This window comes from Hippopotamus amphibius, chromosome 17 (genome assembly GCF_030028045.1).
Source record: "Hippopotamus amphibius kiboko isolate mHipAmp2 chromosome 17, mHipAmp2.hap2, whole genome shotgun sequence".
Taxonomy (NCBI): domain Eukaryota; kingdom Metazoa; phylum Chordata; class Mammalia; order Artiodactyla; family Hippopotamidae; genus Hippopotamus; species Hippopotamus amphibius.
In genome coordinates, this window is record NC_080202.1 from 4700072 (window position 1) to 4720244 (window position 20173).

General features: G+C 48.2%; 1 protein-coding gene across 2 annotated transcripts in view; it reads right to left on the reverse strand.

Moving 5' to 3' along the window:
* Window positions 1–17800, reverse strand: part of ARHGAP44 (Rho GTPase activating protein 44) — a 149467-nt gene extending 131667 nt beyond the window's left edge. For both annotated transcript variants that reach the window (XM_057717208.1, XM_057717207.1), the window contains exon 1: window positions 17534–17800. In XM_057717208.1, the coding sequence (XP_057573191.1) occupies window positions 17534–17586 (53 nt within the window). In that variant the 5' untranslated portion in view covers window positions 17587–17800. The remainder of the gene's footprint in view (window positions 1–17533) is intronic.
* Window positions 17801–20173: the final 2373 nt, after the last annotated feature.

Here is a 20173-nt window from a genome sequence, read left to right on the forward strand (position 1 = left end):
TCCAGCTCCTCTCTCCTCCCCAGAGGTGGTGCGGGCCCAAAGTTCCAACCCTTTAATCACAAGGTTGGTCTTTCTGGGGACCAGCCCCCATCCTGAAGCCATCTAGGGGCCCCTCAAGAGTCCCTTCAGGAACATCAGAAAGCACAACTATTACTCAAGAAATTCCAGGGATTCTTGAAGCTTTGTGCCAGAAGCTGAGGGCCAAAAGGAAGTTTTCTTCATTGTATCACAGCAAGGGACCGATTCTCCCCCAGAGCCTTCAGAGAGGGACTGGCCCTGCCGACACCCTAGATCTGGACCTGTTTGCCTTTAGAACTGAAAGAGAATGACGTCCTGTTATTTTAAGACCCCCGTTTGTGGCAACTGATTACAGGAGCCATAAGAAACTGACACGTGGTGGAGCAAGGCTTTCCCTGTGGATAACTCTCTGAGCTAAAGTGGGGGCTCCCAGTGCATCCCCCTCACTTCCACACCATCTAGCTTCCCTAAGGCTCCCCAGGATATTCCTCAGCCCCCTCCCCCTTACTCTGCTCAGCACCACCGCCCACTTCAATGCTTCAATTCCACCCAGCTGCTGAGGGATCCTAATTCCATCACCAACTAGTCCTCCTCCCAAGCCCCCAACCCAGATGGCCACGGGATGTCTCCCACTGCACTTCTCAGTGACCAACAGGACTGTCCACCTTTCGCCCAATCCCAAACCTCAGGGCAGCTCTGTCTCCTGCTGCTCCCTCACGTTCCACCAAGGTCCCCTGATTCAACAGCTTAAACGCCTCTGGAACCTCGCTACGTCTCCCCTCTTCACGGCCACAAACCTGACCCAGGTGCCCATCACCTCACGTGCATGACTTACCTCGTCTCCCAGTCAGCAGTGTCATCTCCTAACTAGTCCCTCTGCACTAGGCTTGCTCCCCTCCACTTGGTTTTCCACGCTGCAGCCAGAGTGATGACTCTGAAACCCAAAGCTACTGCCCCGTTTAAAATAATAACAGCAGCATCTTACACTTACTGAGGGCTTTGGCTGCCCCAGAAACTATTTTAAGTATTTTGTGCATTAACTCATTTAAAATAATACCATCAGGTAGGAATTATTAATATCCCTATTGTGCAAATAAGACAACTGAAGCTGACAAAGCCTAAAAGACATGTCCAAGATTTTGCACATCGTAAGTGATGGAGGCAAGATATAAACCTACGGGAATCTGACATCAAAACCCGTGGTCCTAACCCCAAAACTATGGGAAGAGGTCAAAGGGCCACTCAGGGATTTACCCCTGGTCCTTGGATAGAATCCAGACCTGCCGAGTCATGTGTGATGAGCAGGGCGACCACATGATCTGCCCAGGTTTTTACCCGATGTCCCTGGCACTGAACTACGTCACCACTCTCAGCAGTGGCCTGCTTTGGACAGTACATTAGATGGTTAGCCTATCTGTAAGCCCCACTCCTCCTGCCAACGATATTCCAAACACAGAGAACGTAGCTGACTTCCCTGAGGTGCCACACTCTACATCCCTTGGCATTTCCACTTTCCTTATCCTGCTAGAAACGCCTCATCCTTCAGGTCTCAGCTTCCACGACATCCTCCCAAACCCCTCTCCAGCCAAACACCACTATGTTCTCATGGTGCCACGAACAACTCACCTATCGTCCAAGATACCACCCGCTGTTAAGGGCGTAAGTGCTTTCCTAGTCCTGCTCATGTTTCCAGCAGAAGACCTGGCACCTGGTAGGTACAGCGGACACCAGACTCCCCTTCAGGAACGAAAAACGTACTCCCCAGCTACTAGGAATGCAGCCATAGGACCACCTTCAGCTGTCTACCCCCTGGCACTGCTTTGGCTGAAGGTCCCACTGTGTTCCAGTGAAAGCACAATTCCATGACTGATCAGTGCAGATGTATAAGGGCTCCGTCCCTTCTCCCAAACTCAGGACAACACTAAAGAGACACCCAAGCTCCGGAACCCAACAGGGAAGCAGCTGAGATCGTTCTTGGGACGGCATCGCAGCTCACTTTCTCCTTCTGCCTAGTCCTGTTTCTGTTCACCTCCTTCCACACGTGCTGATGCTGAGAGCACTCCTGCATGGTACTCTCAGTGTCTGCTTCCTGGGAGCCCAACCTGTGACAGCAGGTGCTCACTCGGTATCTGTGCAACAACCGACTTCTTTACTCAATGAATTCCCACGCCTGACACCTTCCTCTTAGCTGATCGGACAGTGCAACGGCACGGGTCTGGCTTGTGGGTGGAGAACCATACTTTCGAGTTAAAGACAATATACTAGGGACTAATTCTAAAACCATGTCCTATTTTTTGCTCGCAGAATAAAATCTTGGCGATCGTGAAGACATGATTACAAGCCTACTGCTGACTATTCAGCACGGGAAACCTCAACTGAGTGGTGATTTTAAAAGTCCATTCTGACACCTGTTGGAGCAGCACATACAGCCTCATTGCCTCTTTGTGCTATCTGCACGGTACCATGGACCACTCAGGACACAGAGAAGGGAGCCCTGATCCCAGCGAACACGCACAGCTTCCAGTCCAGCGAGGAAAACAGGACCAACAGCACCTGACTGGAGATCAGAGCAGGATGAAAGACGTGGTATCAGAGAACAAGCAGAGTGTGTGCTTGGAAGCACCAAGCAGGGAGCAATCGTGGGGAGAGACAGGAAGGGGTGGCATCTGAACTGAGCTCTGAGGATGAACTTGACAGTTTCTGAACCCCTTCTATACTCCAGACACTGCTGGGCATCCACACACCACAAGCCCAACTGTCATGATCACACAAAACACAACGTTTTATAGGTCAGTGTGAACCAGAGCTCTGGAATGCAGAAGAACAGTTCTGACAAACAGAAAGGAGAGGCAACAGCTTGATTCAAGGTGAAAACATCGCCAAAGTTAAGATTTGAGCTTCTCTGACCGACACGCCCAACAAGAGTCTAAATAAAAACTCTAGTTTGAAGCGTGGGTGGCCCATGAAAAACGGTTTTCACACTCAAAATGCTGGGTTCAACTAAGCTACAGTGGACCCTTGACTGTCCACCCAGACGCTCTTCTCCTCCCCCTTCTGAACAGAACTCTGATTTGGTCCAGGTATCCATCCCTCCCCCATGGAGGTCTCCTGCCTTAGAAGCAGCTTTCCCCATCTCAACTCCAGAGGGGTCTCAATGGAACTAGTCATCACAACCCTGCCTCCCGTGCCAGGGACCGGGTGAAAGATGCTCGAGGCTTGAGCCCAGTCAGCCCACTGCACCTCCTTCCTCGGACACACGCTAACAGTCAATGGTAAACATGTAAATGAACTGCCTTGGCCTAGAGGAAAGGGCTCTCTTCCCACGATGAGGACCCTTGGGGCTGCTCCTCTTGTCGTCGTCATTTTGGGGCTGCTGTAAGAGAATACCTTAGGTATTTAAGTGGCTTACAATCAACAGAAATGTCTCCCAGTTCTAGAAACTGGGAAATCCAAGGTCAAGGTGACAGCTGATCTGCTTTATGATGACACCTTTTCCTTGGGTCCTCATATGGTGGAGGGGGCTAGGGCACTTTCTAGGGATGCTTTTATAAGGGCACTAACCCCAACGGCCCTACCTCCCACCACCACCACCATGGGGGTTAGGATTTCAACATGAACTTGGGGGTGGGGAGACGACACAAACACTCAGACCAAAGCACCTCTCTCCCTTGTCCTCTCGTGGGTTTATGAGCATGAAAACAAATTACCTCAGTTGCCGCTAGCAGCTATATTTTGACCATGAAAAAAGCCAGTCTGAGGAAAAGGCCAAGACGCAGATGAAGGCAAAGCAAAGAGAAATGGCGAGAAGAACAGCAGGGGCCCTGATCACGGGGCACCTGGACTCTCCCTACCTTGCGACACCCTGTCACCTGGAACAAAGTCTCCTTACTGTTTAAGTCTCCCTGAAGTGACATCTGTTACTATCATTGAAAGCATTCTAGGTGATACAAATGATCAAGTTTTCCTTCTGTGGAGCTTGAGAGCCTTAAATAGAAATATAGATCGCCAGTTCCAACAAGAATCCACACTGTGCCACATTCCTCACAGTCCGAGGATTTTTTTCCCATAGAACAAAACTTGATAAAGAAGGAAAAGGACATTCTTCTGCCCATGTATTCAGAAACATCTGCCCTGTATTGCAGGAAGCCAGAGAGAAGAGGTGCCAGGCAAGAATACAAATGAGGATGCCGAAACGGTCAAGGGTAGAGACACAGAGGACGATGGAGAACCAGGAATGAAACGGCAGATACACTGACAGATAAATTATAGTAGGAACTGACTGGATATGGGGGGTGAGGGGGTGGCGTGAGGAATGACCTCGGATTACCAGGAAACATGTTCTCTAGGTCACTGCTAAGGTCACAGGGCCCTGGCAAAGGGACCAAGGTAGAGTCTTTGATGTCACGGATCAGAGTCTGGTCAACCACCTGGATGGACCGAATGGCCACCATCCCCTCTTGGTCCTTTGGGCAGAAGCCTCTGATTTTCCTTTTGGGAACTACTTTTCTCCCACTTGTCTGTATGGACACGCAATGCCGTCAGCTCTCTACCCTCCCACTGTCCCCAAGGGCTGGCCAGGTCACACGACCCAAACTAAGCCAGGCTCTCTTCTGCAACAAAATTCTCCGAGTAGCCCAATGACAGAAAACAACTGGGAAGTAACTTTTTTTTAATTTTTTAAAAAATTTCTTTCTTTATTGAAGTATAGTTGATTTACCATGTTGTGTTAGTTTCAGGCATACAGGAAAGTGATTCAGTTATACATATATATGTTATATACATATAACTATATATGTATTCTTTTTCAGATTCTTTTCCCATATAGGTTATCACAAAATATTGAGTATGGTTCCCTGTGCTGTACAGTAGGTCCTTGTTGGTTGTCTGTTTTATATATAGGAGTGTGTATATGTTACTCCCAAACCCCTGATATATCCATCTCCCCACTTCCCTTTGGTTAACCGTAAGTTTGTTTTCTATGTCTGTTTCTGTTTCGTAAATAAGTTCACTTGCAGGGAAGCAACCCTTTCGAAGGTGGCCTCTGAAGAGCTGTCCTGTCACCCTGCACCTGGTCACTCCTTTGATTTTCCAAGCCGCCCCCTTCCTCCCCAAATCTCCATTTGGCTTAAATTAGCTCCTTCTACCGCTGCAACCAGAGAACCGTAACAGGTCACGGGGAACCACGAGTCCTCAGCTCCAAGTCACGCAGATGACGTTTCAAAATGTGATGTGTCTTTAAAATTAGCCACCCTCAAACGCTATTAGCTGATCACTTCCCAAGAGCAGACTATTTTATTCTGTAATATGAGATCTGACATCATGTCCTCTCCAGAGCGTGAAGATAAGAAGTTTTCTGTGTTTGAGAACAAGGTTCAGGAGAACTTCAAACATATTTCAAATCAGACCTTTCTGGGCCCCAAACTTAAAACATCGTTATGAGGACTGCCCGCTACATTGTACATCTGCCCACTTTGTTTTGAGTGCTGGCAGGGTTTGGTTTGGTTTTATTTTTTTTTAACATTCATTTTAAAGAATTTGGACATTTTTAGAAAGTACCAGCAGCAAGAAACCAAATCACTCCTAATCCTACCCAAAGATAAACACTACATGCTAAACTGTCTGGTTCTTCCTGATTTCTCTCCAGTCTGTTCTATGCACTTAAAAAAAAAAAAAAATACTGTACAATCTCAACTATGTGCACAATTCTGTATCCTGTTTCCTTATCTTAAACATTTCTCCCAAGCCCTTACATTTTTTTGAATGTTAGGAAAATACTAAGATTGTTACAACTGCACAGAAGTGCCAGAATTCACTTAATCATTCCGCAAAGGTTAGGCATTTACAGTTTTCCACTTTCTCCCCTCCTGCAGACCCGTTCAACTACAGCGATAAAGAACACCAGTGTCAGAGCCAGCGGATCTGGGAGCAAATCTCAACAGCTGTCCTTCCCTTGCCAACTGTGCACCCAGCAGCAGCACGTACTCACCTGCTCAGAGATTTGTGCAGGCAACTGAGGACGGGTCAGAACCTACTCTGACGTGTCGGTGTGAGGATGAAACAGGAACATCTGTAAAGTACGTGGAAGTGTCTGTCGCAGGACACACTCCACCCAGAGCAGCTATGATAACGGAGCTTGTGTCCGCAATCCCAGCAGTGCACAGGAGGCAAGAGCTAAAAGCTCTGTCCACTTTCTATATTTCTTATTTTGTGAAGGTCCCTGTTCGGTTTATTCGTTAGGTCGGCGTCTGTAGGGGCTTTTGCAGATACAGAAACTGCTTTTCTTTCAACAGAGAGCTTTAAACAAAACAAACAAACAAAAAGTACTTTCAAAGGTCACTCTTCTTACCCTTCCTGCCGAAACTGCAGTCAGGAAACAGTGAAGAATTTTCTACTGGCAGATTTTCACTGTGTGCTCTTTTGTGGTTGGCTACCTACAAGACACTCGATTACCTGAAATGAATGTGACAGTTTTATTTTTACTCATGTCAAGAGTGGTTCATGAGCATTTGCAGAGCCACCTAAACGGCAGTCGCTGGAGGGACCCTGAGACTGCTGAGCTCCACCCTCAGAGGACAGCAGCCCAGGGGAAGCATCTGCCTGGACTTGACCTACTTAGGACGCAGCTCCGATGTGGTCTGCCCCTTTCTCAGCCGGCCCCCTCTGCAGAGCGGAGCTACAAAAAGCACCCAATTCCTATCCGTGCTGCCATGAGCCAATAAAAATAAAGCCTGTGAAGGACACAGCCCAGTCCTTGGGACAGGGGACAAGACTGCGGCTTTCGTGGTTCTGCTCTTCCGGATCCATGAGGGACTGCCTTCCTCAGCCCCAGCTCAAGGCGGGTGAGGTGGGTGATTTGCCCTGGCCGATGGATGTGAGCAGAAGAGACATGCGTCACTTCCAGGAGGAACCTTAGGAGCCCACGTGTGACTCACCACATCCTCATTCACGCATCCTCCACCATCACAGAGGTGCACGTGGAACAGAGCCTGGGTCCTTGAGGGGCTACTCCCAGCCCCCACCGGCCAGAGCCTAAGCCACTGAGATCTTGAGGGTTTCTGCTACAGCAGCATAACCTGGACCATCCCAAGGAATACAGTAACTATTAGTTATAGTGAGTTTAAATGAGTGAGGCCATCAGTATTAATATCTCAAGATGTTTCATGTTTGCCACAAAACACAGAAGAACTGGGTTTGATTTGGGAAAATAAGACTAACGGGTATCAATTTCAACTTGTAATTTTCAGGTACTTAAGAACAGAAATAAGGCCCAAACCAGTGTCTCATGTCAAAGAGACTTACAGCACTGCAGGGGATTGTGGTAACAACTCTAAGGTATTGAGTACTTACTACTTCCCAGGGGTTGGGCTAAGGATATTCTATTTATCACCTTATTCAATCCTGGCAATCCGCCCATACAGTAGGTGTCACTCCAGTGTGATGGGATGAGAATTTATGTTCTCATGATTCCTCTCCCCACTGTAGAAAGGGCTTAAAATTTATACACACACACACACAAATGTTGACATGAGAGATGGTATATATCAGCAAGAGAGAAGTTTGTTATCCTACAAATGCTTCTCTCTGAAGGATCTGACCGATTCCTGGACATGGTGAGAATCTACAGCCACCCTCTTAGGATGGAGACAAAATATGACCTTTCTCACAGCTTCACACTGGAGAGGACGGCAGCCAGAGGCGACCGGAGTGAGCAGGGGTCAGAGAAGGATTTCAAAGACAGGCAGTGGGAGAGGCCAGGGATATACTCCTGGCTACTCAATGGTGGCAGAAGCTCCCTGTGTCCAGTCATATGCAGGGGAGCTTTGTGACTAGTTTGAAACAATGAGATGTGAACAAAGGTGACATCTGTCAATTCCAGGTCAAGGTATGCAAGAGCCAGGATGCCATCTTTTCACCTTTAGTGGAGACTGAAAGCCACATACTGAGATCAGGGTTTTGGGGGGGTGGGGGCGGGTAGAGACTGGATCACTGAATCATGCCTGGAGGACTGTCCTGGAAAATCTCCTGACTCCCATCACATTTCACATGATCTTAAACTATTGCTAGGTTAAGCCACCGAGGTTCCAAAGCTCAGGTGTTACTATGGCAGGGCCTAACATCCTAATACAACATGAAGACTCCAGACTAGGAGAAGAACAAAATAAACCCAAGGCAATCGGGAGGAAGGAATCTAAATATTAAAGAAGCAGAATTTACTACAAATAGAAAGAAATGCACCAATCACGAGCTAACAAGAAAGAAATTAAAAAAAAAAAAAGAGAACAGATTACACCTAAAAGCTGATTCTATAGGGCGTGGGGAGAAGGAAATCTTCTGGCAAAGCTAGTCCAGGTGTGAAGAGAGAAATGCAAATTAGGCTGACAAAGGAAATACAAGTACACACTCGAAAAAGATTCTATTAAATTTTTTTAAGCTCTTTGTTGGTATATAATTGCTTCACACTATTGTGCCAGTTTTTGAGGCACACCAAAGTGAATCAGTTGTATTTATATATATATCCCCATGTCCCCTCCCTCCTGCGACTCCTTCCCACCTTCCCTATCCCAGCCCTCTATGTCATCACCCATCATCGAGTTGATCTCCCCATTAAATTTTAAAATCATCACAAAATGAATGCTTTTCCATATAACAGGTTACTAAAAATGACTCAGGAAAAGATCGAAAACATAAATAGTCCAATGATCACTGAAGAAATTGGGAAAGCTGTCAAAGAACTACCTCCAAAAAATGTCCTGGAAAATTTGTTTCGAACCTCCAAAAACCAAGTAATTCCTTACCTCACCATTGCACAGAGAAAATGGACAGTTCGCTTTACGACGCTATCAAAATTTGACAAGTTTAGCAGAAGAAGAAAATTCAGATGCTCTCGTACGTTAATACCGAATTGCAAAATCCTAAACAGAACAACTAACTCTAGCATTGTATAAGAATAATTAGCAAACCATAGTCAAATAAGATCAACTGCAGGAAGGCAAGGAGAGCTCAATATGAGAAAATCTACTGGTGTTCAAGACTGTAAAACACAAGGTCTTCATGTCTGGGAACTGTGGGAACTCTCATTGGTGTATCCCCACCACAGAAAACAATGCCTGCAACACAGTAAGTGTTCAGTAAATATCTATGGCATGAATTACTGAGTGAACATATTAATAAATGAAGGGAGAAAAACATATGACTATCTCTTAAGACCACGATAATATAATCAAATTTAACTTTAGTGCCAAAGAAAAACTCAAAATAAATTTATGCAACATGTAACATGATTAAAAAACAAAATCTCCCAAACCAATTATCACACATTTCCATGGAGGATAAGAAGACAGGGAAGCTCACATTCTACCATATATTCGCCAATATTTTAATACTGTTCTACAAGTGCTAGACAATGTATTTAGACCAGAAAATAAAATAAGCATAATACTGAAGAGGAAGAAGCAAAATTACTATTTGTAGAAAATATGATTGCCACCTGGAAAGTTCAATAGACTCAATATTTTTTTTAAGCACTTAAAAATAATGAGAAAGTTTATGAAGGTGATTATTTACAGTAATTATACAAAAATCGATAACCTTCCTACACTCCAGCAATAAAGAGTAAGAAAACATAACAGAAGATTCCAATCATTAAGTCTACATTAATGACAATGCCAAATTACCTAAACACAAAAGCAAAATTATGCAGGACCCAAGGGGACAAAAACTAGTATACAGGATCATAAACAGACTTGAATAAATATACCCTATTCCCGGATGGGAAGAATTATCATACTAAATATTGCAACACTGCCGATTTTCCCCAATTTAATGCATACATTTTAAAAAATACCGAGGAAGAATAAACCAATAAGTAAAGCCAAAAGAATACAATCGACTATTTTTTTTTTTTAATAAGGAAGCAATTTGTAAGTTAGCTGTGATTAAGGCACAACAGGAGTTTTAGACAAAGCTGTTGAGTCCTAACTGCCAAGCCAAGGAGCTGCCCCGGGTTAAGCTGGGATGAGGGGCCCAAACCAACGCCACTGCACCTCCTGCCCACAGCCTCATGTGCACCACTCCACCCCTGCTCACCTGGGCAGCAGAACCCACCTCAAACCCCTGCCAACTGGCAGGTCAAGAGAACAAACCAGAATCCTAGAAACAGGTACAAGTAGGTGAAATCTTTTAGCACATAATAATGAGGACATTTCAATACAGTGGGTATGAGTTACATCATTCAATTTGATATCACAGTAACTATTTAAAAAAAAAAAAACACTAAATGTGACACCTATGTGATGTCCCACACCTAAATGAAAATCTGATGAGTTAAAGATTTGATGGCAAAATAAAATTATATAAATAGCGATGAAAATGTATAAGTATTTATATTGTGTTAGGCTGGGAAAAGTGTTCCACAGCATAACATTTAAAGCACAAACCATAAATTGATGGACTTGAGATCACAAAATATTATAAACGACATACAACAAAGTATAAAAGGCAGAAAAAGCTATAGGGAGACGTGCATGGCGTAAGACAAAGCATGTATATGCTTAACATATGAAAAACTACGTAAAAATCAATAAGAAAACAGTTAGGAACATGACTGTAAAGAAACGGGGCAAAGGCCACTGCAGGCAACTCAGAAAAGGTGACAAATGTCCAACAGACATAAAAAATGCTCAACCTCATTAGAAATTTGAGAGGAGAAAAGAGAAGGTTTTGGTTTTATTCAGGTAATTAACAAAGTTATATTAGTTGCTGGTAGAGTTGGGGAGAAGAAATTAATTCTTCTGAGGATGAAAGTAGAATGTGTGTTGTGTTCATAAGTATAAAATATACACTCACACAGTCTTAAAAACTCACATAGTCTTTGGCCCAGCAAATCCATTTCTAAGACTTCATCCTAGGAACGTAAACCCACAGGAAATATTTGCTACGTGATTACCAAAGGAAATCAGCGGACTCCAGTGGAATATTACACAGCTTTGAAAAATTATGCTGAATACACAGTTATTGACGTGGGATGATAGTCAAGATATACTATGAAGGGGGAAAAGCCAGGTTGCAAAATAGTACACACCGGTCTCTATCTCTTTAAGAACAGACACACCTATTAACCAACTTGGAAGACCACATCCGAAATATTCACTGTGGTCTCCAGGTATTCAGATTATTGGTGACTCTTTTTTGTTTTGCTTTTTTGCCCACCCATGAGTTTATAACTTTTCTACGATAAACAAGTATCACTTATGCAACCAAAAAGAAAGTTAAAAAAAGTAAATTGAATTCTGTGGGAAAATAAACATTTATCCTAAAAATAAACTCTGAAGTTGGAAAATGAAAGCAAAAACATCTGCTTCCTGGACAGAAAGGACAGTTTTAAATTGCTAGACAGCCACACACTTCCCAGAGACAGCGGGGTGCCAGGTGCCAGCTTGCTGGGACACCCTGCACCCAGTGGGCAAGCCCTAACCCTCCTGAGCTGCCCCGTCCAGGCTCCTCTCCACCCTGCAACTAACTTCATGCAGAGCTGAAGCCTGATCGTACCACCTGCCGCTGTTATCAACACAGCATTTGAAATATATGCTGCTGTTACCAGTACAGCATTTGAATCTCTTGATTTGTAACGAAAGAGCTCCTTACTTATCCCCTCTAAAAGGAACAACTGTAAATTAAACGACTGTTTTGCTCACGTGGCTACTGATTCACCTTTTCTAGAGCAAAAACATTTAGTCCTCATCACCCATCATGAAAAATACTAATGACTATTGATATGTGTCTCTGCTGGACAGACAATGGGAGGGAAGTCATTAACTGCTATTGAAACGAATGGCTCCCTCGCAATGACTTGCAGGTCTGGGAGAACAGAATTCTGCAGGAATCCTGACGGCTGGGAGCAGCCCAGCCTGAGGCTGCACGCGGGCAGGTCTGCACAGTAAGGAGCTTAGGAGACGTGAGCAGGGAATATTCTCTCCAGATTTGCTAGCCCATTCATCAGTTCATGAGTACATTCTGTTCTCTGTCATAGGTACACCCCTGCAGGTGGCCAGACATGGGCTTCCATAAAACTAATGAAAAACTTTGCTCTGAGACCTCACAGACATGCACAGTACTCCTTGGGGGACGGGATTGGGTCTGCTCAGCCCTGCTGGGCTAACAGGAAGATGTGGTCCAACTCACAGGAAAATACAGCGGGGAGCAAAGCAGTCCGATGACTAATTTGGAATTGGTTCTGACTTTTCCGTGACGCCCGATGGACTGGGTCGCGGGTCTTAGGAAGCTTGCTGATGGGCAAGGCAGCATCTCAGAGACACCCTCAAGGAAAAGATCCTTGCCGGCTTCGGCCGCTTTGGCCTGAGCAAAAGTGCCTGCAGCACCAGTGCATCCTCAGCAGCTATCTGGGTACCACTGGCGGCTGCAGTGACATCCTGAGAGCTGCATAGCAGCAGTGATGCTCAGCCCGGCTCTGCACCAGAAACCAAACCCAATCACGGGGGCAGGCTGAGCAGCGTAGGAATGGAAAACAGGGCTGTGCACACCAAACTTGACCTTCCGCTCTGCAGTGCACAGCCTCGAAAACCAAAGAATCCAACCCAACCGGCCTTGCTCCCGCCCTTCCACACCTCCCCCCCCCCCACTTCCAGAGCTCCTTGCCTCCTCTTTGGCCCCTTGAACATCACCTGTTTTGCACGCGCACAGAGCCCACTGACAGCCATCACTGGGCAGCAGCCAGGGGGGTGGGGGGGAATCTAAGAAGCCCTTTACACTTGGGAGAGCCGCGTTTTCAGAGGACTGAGTGGGCAAGAAGCAGAAAGCGACAAGGAACATCCCCAACCATTTCTGTGGCACTTGGTGTAAGCCAGGCTCCCTTCAACTCTTAGCAATCTTCTGAGGCAGGAGCTGCTGTGACCCTCACTATGCAGACTGAAAAAACATCCTCCTCACCAGGTCAAGGTGCCAGTTTTCCTTCCATTTTCTCGGGTCACGTAGTAGGTCTCTAAATCTCAGCTCAGGGCTGTATTCCACCCAACACAAAGCAAATGCCACCTGCAATGGAAAACACTCTCTACGCCTTTCAGGGTGCCTCTCACCGCAGCAACCAACAGACTCTCCTGAAGGTTTTAAAAAAAAAAAAAAAAAAAAAAAGGGCATGCTACATCAGGCATGAACTAGTTCCTCCCTTAAATCTTGCTCTGTCCTTCCAAAGCCCACAGTGCAGCTGTGCACACGCCTCTGTACACCCGTCTCCACCACAAAATGAAAGAGGAGTGGCGTCAGGCGCCTCCTGCACGTCTGTTCACGACCACGCAGGGATAGGGATCTCTCACTCACTCACGCATCCAGTTGTCAAAGAATTTCAGAGAACCGGCTGTACACCAGGCATTACGAAAGTTGTCCCTGCCTGCAAGGAGCTTAAAGTCTAGTGGGAAAGATAAATGAGACAAGACAAAAATTACAACACGCTATATAACCTAGCATGCCTTTCAAACACAGCTTCCAAGAGAAAAACAGGGATGTCTGTTTACTCTGCAGGGCACTAGCCCCTGAATGAGCGCAGAGCCTGGCAGATGGCAGGCATCGATAAGCATCTACTGAGTAAATGAAACAATGAATGAGCGCTGCGTGCATACAACCCAGCAAACAGCATTTGCCAAGAGATACCTGCCGCTACTATTTAGGAAGCATGCCCTAGTGCGGAGCACGGTGCTGGGTGCTTTTCAGGGGGACTCTCACGTCCTCTTTGCCACAATTACCACATTACTGAGTCCAAACTTGTGCTGCTCACTGCACGACAGGCCAATAAATTGAGAGACAAGTTGTTGGGGCAAGGAAAAGCGACTTTATTCCAAAAGCCAGCAGACCAAGAAGATGGTGGACTCATGCCCCCAAAGAACCATCTTGCCTGAGTCAGAATTCAGGCTTATTTTACACTAAAAGGGGAGGGAGTAAAGTCAAACATCTCCTGGTTCCCATCAGCCTCCAGAGGGCATGTGTTGATTTCTTCCTCCCTGCAGGCATTCACAGGTGGGCCTGGTCAGGATGTTTTCCAGGAGCTAAACAAGGGTATTTTAGCTTAATGCTCAACACCTGGGAGGCAGGGTTTCCAGAGATAGGCCATTATGTGTAATTTAAGCTTCTAGGCAACATCCCTTCAGGGATTAACTTGTTACAGAACAGGAACGTTCTTCCCTATTACATTAGCACCTGCCACCCTTGTTATGCCCATTTTGGAGAGGAGGAAACTAAGGTGCAGAGCTCAGCTCAAGATCCCATAGTCAGTAACCAACCAACCAGATCCGTCCCACTCGAAAGCCGGTGCTATCTGGAACCATTAAGCACAGAGTGGTCCAGTCCTGAAGGGCCACGGATGCTTCCCAGAGGATGGACTGAACTGAAAGGACAGAGAGGAGGGAGTCCAAAGCAGAAGGAATGTGTGCAAAGATGGGAGAAGCAGACCAAGGAGGAGATGACACTTTTCCCAATTAAGTGCAGTGGGTTTGAAACTCTTTTCCCAGTGGCTGGCACGCTGTCTGTGGAGAGGTGAGCACTTCAGGAGAGCATGCTACTAACTCCACAGGGTACGTGCAAGCACGGCAATTCCTACGTTGTTAAAGAGGCTGGATCTGACCCCTGACAAGTTTTATATTCGGAAGACCTCCAGAACCTGCAACTTACAGAAGGCAAGCTGGGTGAGGAGCCTGTGAGGGAGGGCAACCCTCTCAGCCTTCTCTCAAAGACAGGAATGTCATCACTTCAAAGACACGCAAGGACAGGAATCCCACGGCATGTTAAAGCCACTCCATTAGGTGGTCCACCACGCCCACATCTCCATTCCAAGCGTCCAGGCCTATTGCTTCTACTGATTCAAGACATTAAGAAGCAAAGTTAGGGTCATGTCTCACAACATTCTCAGTAAGAGAAAGTAAAGGCTGCCCCTTTCATTCACCTGCATGGACCCTACAGTGAACTCTTATCTTGTCAATAAGCATGAACTGAGCACCAACTGCCTACAAGGCACTGTGCTACATACCCTGAACATATAGTAGCAAGCTGTACATTCTATGGTACTGTACTCGTAAAAAGTCAAAAAAAAAAAATGAAAAACATAAGCATTTCAAAGAGTGATGAGTGCTGAGACAGAAACGATCAGGATAATGGGCTGGAGAGTGAAGGGGGGAGGGGGGCCTCTCGAGGGCCTTTGAACTAAGACCTGGATGGGGAGGAGGAGGCAGTATGGGGAGAGCAGAACCTCAGCGGGGGCAGGGAAAGTGGGAAACAGCCGGAGCAAAGCCCTCGAATGGAAATGAGCTTGGTGTGTTGGGGGCAAGGAAAGCCATTGTGGTTGGAGCACACTGGAGGAGGGGCGGGTGGGCGGAACAGAATGCGAATGGGAAGACAAGAGGGGATGAAGTCAGACAGTGTCTTGCAGAACCCTGGAAGGGCTTGGAGTGCTCAGTGCAACGAGACGCCGCTGCAGGCTTTGAAGCAGCAAAGTAACACGAACGGGTTTTTGCTCTAAAAGGTTCACCTGGAATGTCACCAAAATGGATACAAACTAGTGAAGCACAACCGTGGGCCAGCCCGCACGCTACCTGGTGCAGGACACAACAGATGCCATTTGATAAAGAGCCAGAATTCATCCGCATGCCAGCATCCACCCGTCTCCACAAAATGGAAAGCACCTCTTGGAGACCAGCTGCTTGGACTTCCAAGAATGTGCTTTCAAATTAGTAAGACCACCTGGTACCTAGTCTTAAACCCAACTCCCCTTCTCCCTTGGTCATTCCATTCACGGATGAGGTTTTATGCCCAAGGCCGCTAGAACTTACCACTTCAAAACGAATCCTGAAAAGAGACAGAGCTGTGTTTCAGGGGCACCAGGGAGGAAGCGTGAACACCTTGCTCACATTTTGCCCCCAGCACCAAAGTGGCACCCCAAGACCAAGTGAGAAGGGCAAATCCAAGTGTAAGGTCAGGGGCCTTCTGGTCACATGTGATGACTGATGCCGGCCCACAGGGGGATGCAGAAGACACTAAAGACAGGTCAACGCGACAGTCATCTGCTAAACAACCCAGACAGGAAAACACTGTTTCCGCGTCCAACACATCCAAAGGCAGCCCCCGTGAGGCTCTATCCGTGGCAATACCACGCCAGAAACCTGGGCTAATCTCACTCTGCTATTCATAAAGTCTCCCCCATATGAAAGCACATGTGTTTGCGAAAGGAAAATGCATCCAAGTCAATTTTAGACATGGTTACTTGGAAACCATCTGGCGTCCCTGGAAGCAGAAGAAGCCGCCGCATCTCCTGCCCTCAGATGCCCACCACAATTAGGGCAGTATGCTTACCCGGCAGTGCAGTGCCCCCGGGGAGGTCCCCACCCCCGCCCTACCAGATGCCAGTTCAGGCTCCACTTCCCACCCAAGAAAGGTATGTGGTCTCTTGATAAACCTAGCGGAGGGCCCTCGACGTATTGAGCTCGCACTTGACCTGCATCCAAGGCTGGGTTCCCTGCTTTTCCAACATCGGCCTTAGTAAGGCACACCTGAATTCCTTGGCCACGGCGGCAACAGAAATCCCTCCCCAGGGACAGAAGTTCCACAAAAAAAACCCTCTACCTAACCACCCTGTGTGCAGAGCCTGTGGAGCTCTGGAAGAGGCCCACCATAACCCTTATGTAACATGAAGAGATGCTGGCACCCCGCGGCGCGTCTCCTGCAGGCACCAGCCCAGATGCAGCCCATTTTCACGGTGAGGACAGCCGGCTGGGGCTTGCAGCGTCCTAGGGCCTGGCTCTTCCTGACTGGGGGGCCTCGGTCCCCCTCCCCTACCTGGCTGTGACCTTCCGCTTATCTCATCTTCCAGAGGAGCCGGGCCTCCCTCTCTCCCTCCCCTGGGCTGAAATCAGTCTCAGGACCGAGCCAACAGCAGCGCCATTCCACCAGCACCTGCCCTGCCCCCGCTCCCCCCACCCCTACAGATCCTCTCTCCAACACCTATCGCCTCGCCAAGCCCGGCCCCGGGAAAGCGCTCCAGCATCTCGTACAGTCGGAGCCCCAGAAAACAAACACGGCAGGAGGAGCGGGCTCCGCTCTGCCAAGCCGACCAGGCCCCACGCTTCCCCCCCGGAGCCCCGAGGAGCCCCGAGCCCGGCGCGGGAGGGGAAAGCATCTTCGCAGAGCGGCCGCGGCTCGGCGGCCTCGGGCACCATCAGAGCAAACACCTGTTTCCAGGAAGCTCTGGGGCCAGAGGGCGAAGGGAGTCCCGGGGAAAGGCGGGGGACGAGGGGGCAGCTGGGGACGCAGGTGGAGGATGCGTCACACTCTGCGCTCGGCCGCCGCAGCCCCCGAGCCGCGCGGGCGGCGCGTGAGAAGGGGTTCCGGGGTCCGGAGAGTTCGGGGCGGAGGGGTCGCGCCCGGGGAGCGGCGCCCCGAGGGGGGCGCGGGCCCGCAGGCACGCGCGCTCCATGCCCTGCGCGCGCTCCATGCCCTGCGCGCCCGGCGGGTGCCCTACCTGCCCACCGTCTGGTTGGCCAGCTGGCGCATGCGGTTGAACTGCTTCTTCATCGTGGCCCCGCTGGCGCGCTGGCCCGGCAGCTGGGAGGACGGGGCAGCCAGGAGCCCGCCGCCGGCTTACATGGCCCCCCGCGCGGAGCCGGCACTGCGGAGCCTCCGGAGCCGTCGGGCCCGCGCGCGCGGCTGCCTCCCCGGCGCTCCCCCGCCTACTCCCGCTGCCGCCGCGGCGCCGGCTGCCGCATCCTCCGCCGCCGCCGCCGCCGCCGCCGCCGCCTCCTCACGCGCGCCGCGGCGCCTCCATCGCCACGCCCGGGCCGCCCTGGGCGCCGCCGGGCCCGCCCCGGCTGCCTGCCCCCAGCCCGGCTCCCGCGCGGGACCCGGGGCTCCGCAAGCTGGCGGGCGGGCGGGCCGGCCGGCCGGGGGTCCCCGCTGCGCCTGTGCGCAGGGCGCCGCGCACCCTGGGACTTGTAGTTCCGCGCCCGGCGCCCACCTGGCCTGCGGCCGGGGCCTCCACGTGCCGCGGGGCGCCGAGGTGCGCGCGGGCGGCGTGGCCGGCGGCTTTGCGCTTCGCGTGCTGGGGAGGGAAGGGGGTTCCTGCTTTAGTCACACAGTGGGACCAAGAATACCACGGCACCTAAAGAGCATCGGTCTTCCGTTGCCTCTTTTTTTTTTTTTTTTTTTAATGAAATACAGGTGAGGGTGACTTACAGGATCCTGTTAGTTTCAGGTGTACTACAGAATGATGACATTTGCATACGTCATGAAGTGATGAACGCCGTAAGTCTAGTAACCCCACGTCCCCACACAGAGGGATCACGGTATTACTGACCATATCCCTTACGCTGTATATTACATCCCCGTGACTTACTACGCAACTGTAGGTTTCAGCCTCTTAATCCCCCCCACCCTCCTCCCTTCTGGCCACCACCCGTTTGTATTCTAAGTGAACGTGAGGCACCGCTGTTTTGAATTCCCAAGAGGAGGATTCATTCCAAAGTTGCACGTGATTAACACTGAGGGGCGGGGCTAAGCTTGGGGCGCACGGGTGGGTGGGCAGATTTTGGACCAGGCATCGTTTGCATCCCAGAAGCATGATCCTCGATTTTCCCCAAATCTAGTAGGTAACCAGAAGCCAATATAATGATAGTGGCATCGTGGTCACCAAACTGACCAGGACAACTTCTCGTCTGGCTCAGAGGCCAACCTCATTTTCCTTCCACCGCTGAAGATGAAGGGCCATCAGCTGTGACCCGCCTGCAGCGTCCTACACAGCAGCAGCCCACTGGCATCAGCTGGCTCTTGTAAAGGGGTCTGACCTTCTGCAGCCTCTATCCTTAGGAAAACAAAGGTGACTGCAGTTAGGTTTTATCATTATCTACCAAGTAAGAGTGTTGTTCAGTGCGGTTTTGAATCAAACCCATAGGACTTTACATTAGAATTACAAATACCAATTATATAACCTTAGGGGAAAAGTGCATACCCTCTCTAAGCCTCTGTTTTCTCATCTCTAATAGAGAAATAATACTGCCTGAGAGACAGAAAGTTAGAGAACTATTTGCTAAATTACCAACAAATAACATCTAAATTTCTACGTAGTACATTGTATCATCTTCATTTACTACAAATATGATTATAGTGAGTGCAAGAGAAGAATGCTATTCCTACAACAGAATCACTAATCTGATAAATGAAAGAACATTTTTGAAATGGGATATTTTGCATACGTTGATTATAGTTGCATGATGTCCTAAATATGGGTCTAAGTATCTTGCTGGCCAGATGAACAAAAGATGGTTTGAGGCATGTCTTGGCTGAATGAACATGCAATCTTTAATTAATTGTGAATTTAGCCTCAGCTTATTAGGTCAGAAGCTCTAGCCAATTAATAAGTGAAGGCATTATTTGGTTTTAACCAACTGTGTTATGTCTATAATATCAATTAATTTTTATACAAACTGAAGTTATTTCCACTTGGGGATTTTTTAAAAAAAACCAAGGCATATTATGATTTTATATGTATACATAGTAGTGAGGCATTAAGGGCACTGGAGGACTTTTAGTAGCACTGTTTTTGGTAACATCTAGAACTGCACTGTTCAGTACAGTAGCCACCAACCACACGTGGCTATTGAAATTAAAATTATTTAAAATTTAAAATGTAGTTCCTCAATCACCCTAGCTACATTTTAAGGGCTTCATAGCTCCATGTAGTTAGGGGCTGCCATATTGGACAGCACTGAATTAGACCATTCCTATTATCTCAGAAGGTTCTACTGGGCAGCGTTAGTCCTCCAGAACTCTGGTAGACCACTCCAATATCATGCCAGCCTCTGCCTTCGATCCTGAGATATTTCAGTTCAGTTCTGCTTCTCCACAAAAGACAGCCTACCCTGCTAGAGTGTGGCCCAATAATAGTTTATTAACTGATGGTTTCTTCACAAATTTCTGCTCTCCTATGAGCTTTCCCTCCATTCAGCCAGGGCTTTTTCTGCCTCCTACCCCAGGGAAGGGATGACAGTGCAGAAAAAAGAGCAAGGAGTGTCAAGCCTACCCTACTGATCTTTCAAAGCAGGGCTTCAGAAACACATGTGAGAGAATAGAGTTTTTAAAGAAAGGGGTTTTGAGTTTCAAGACTGTG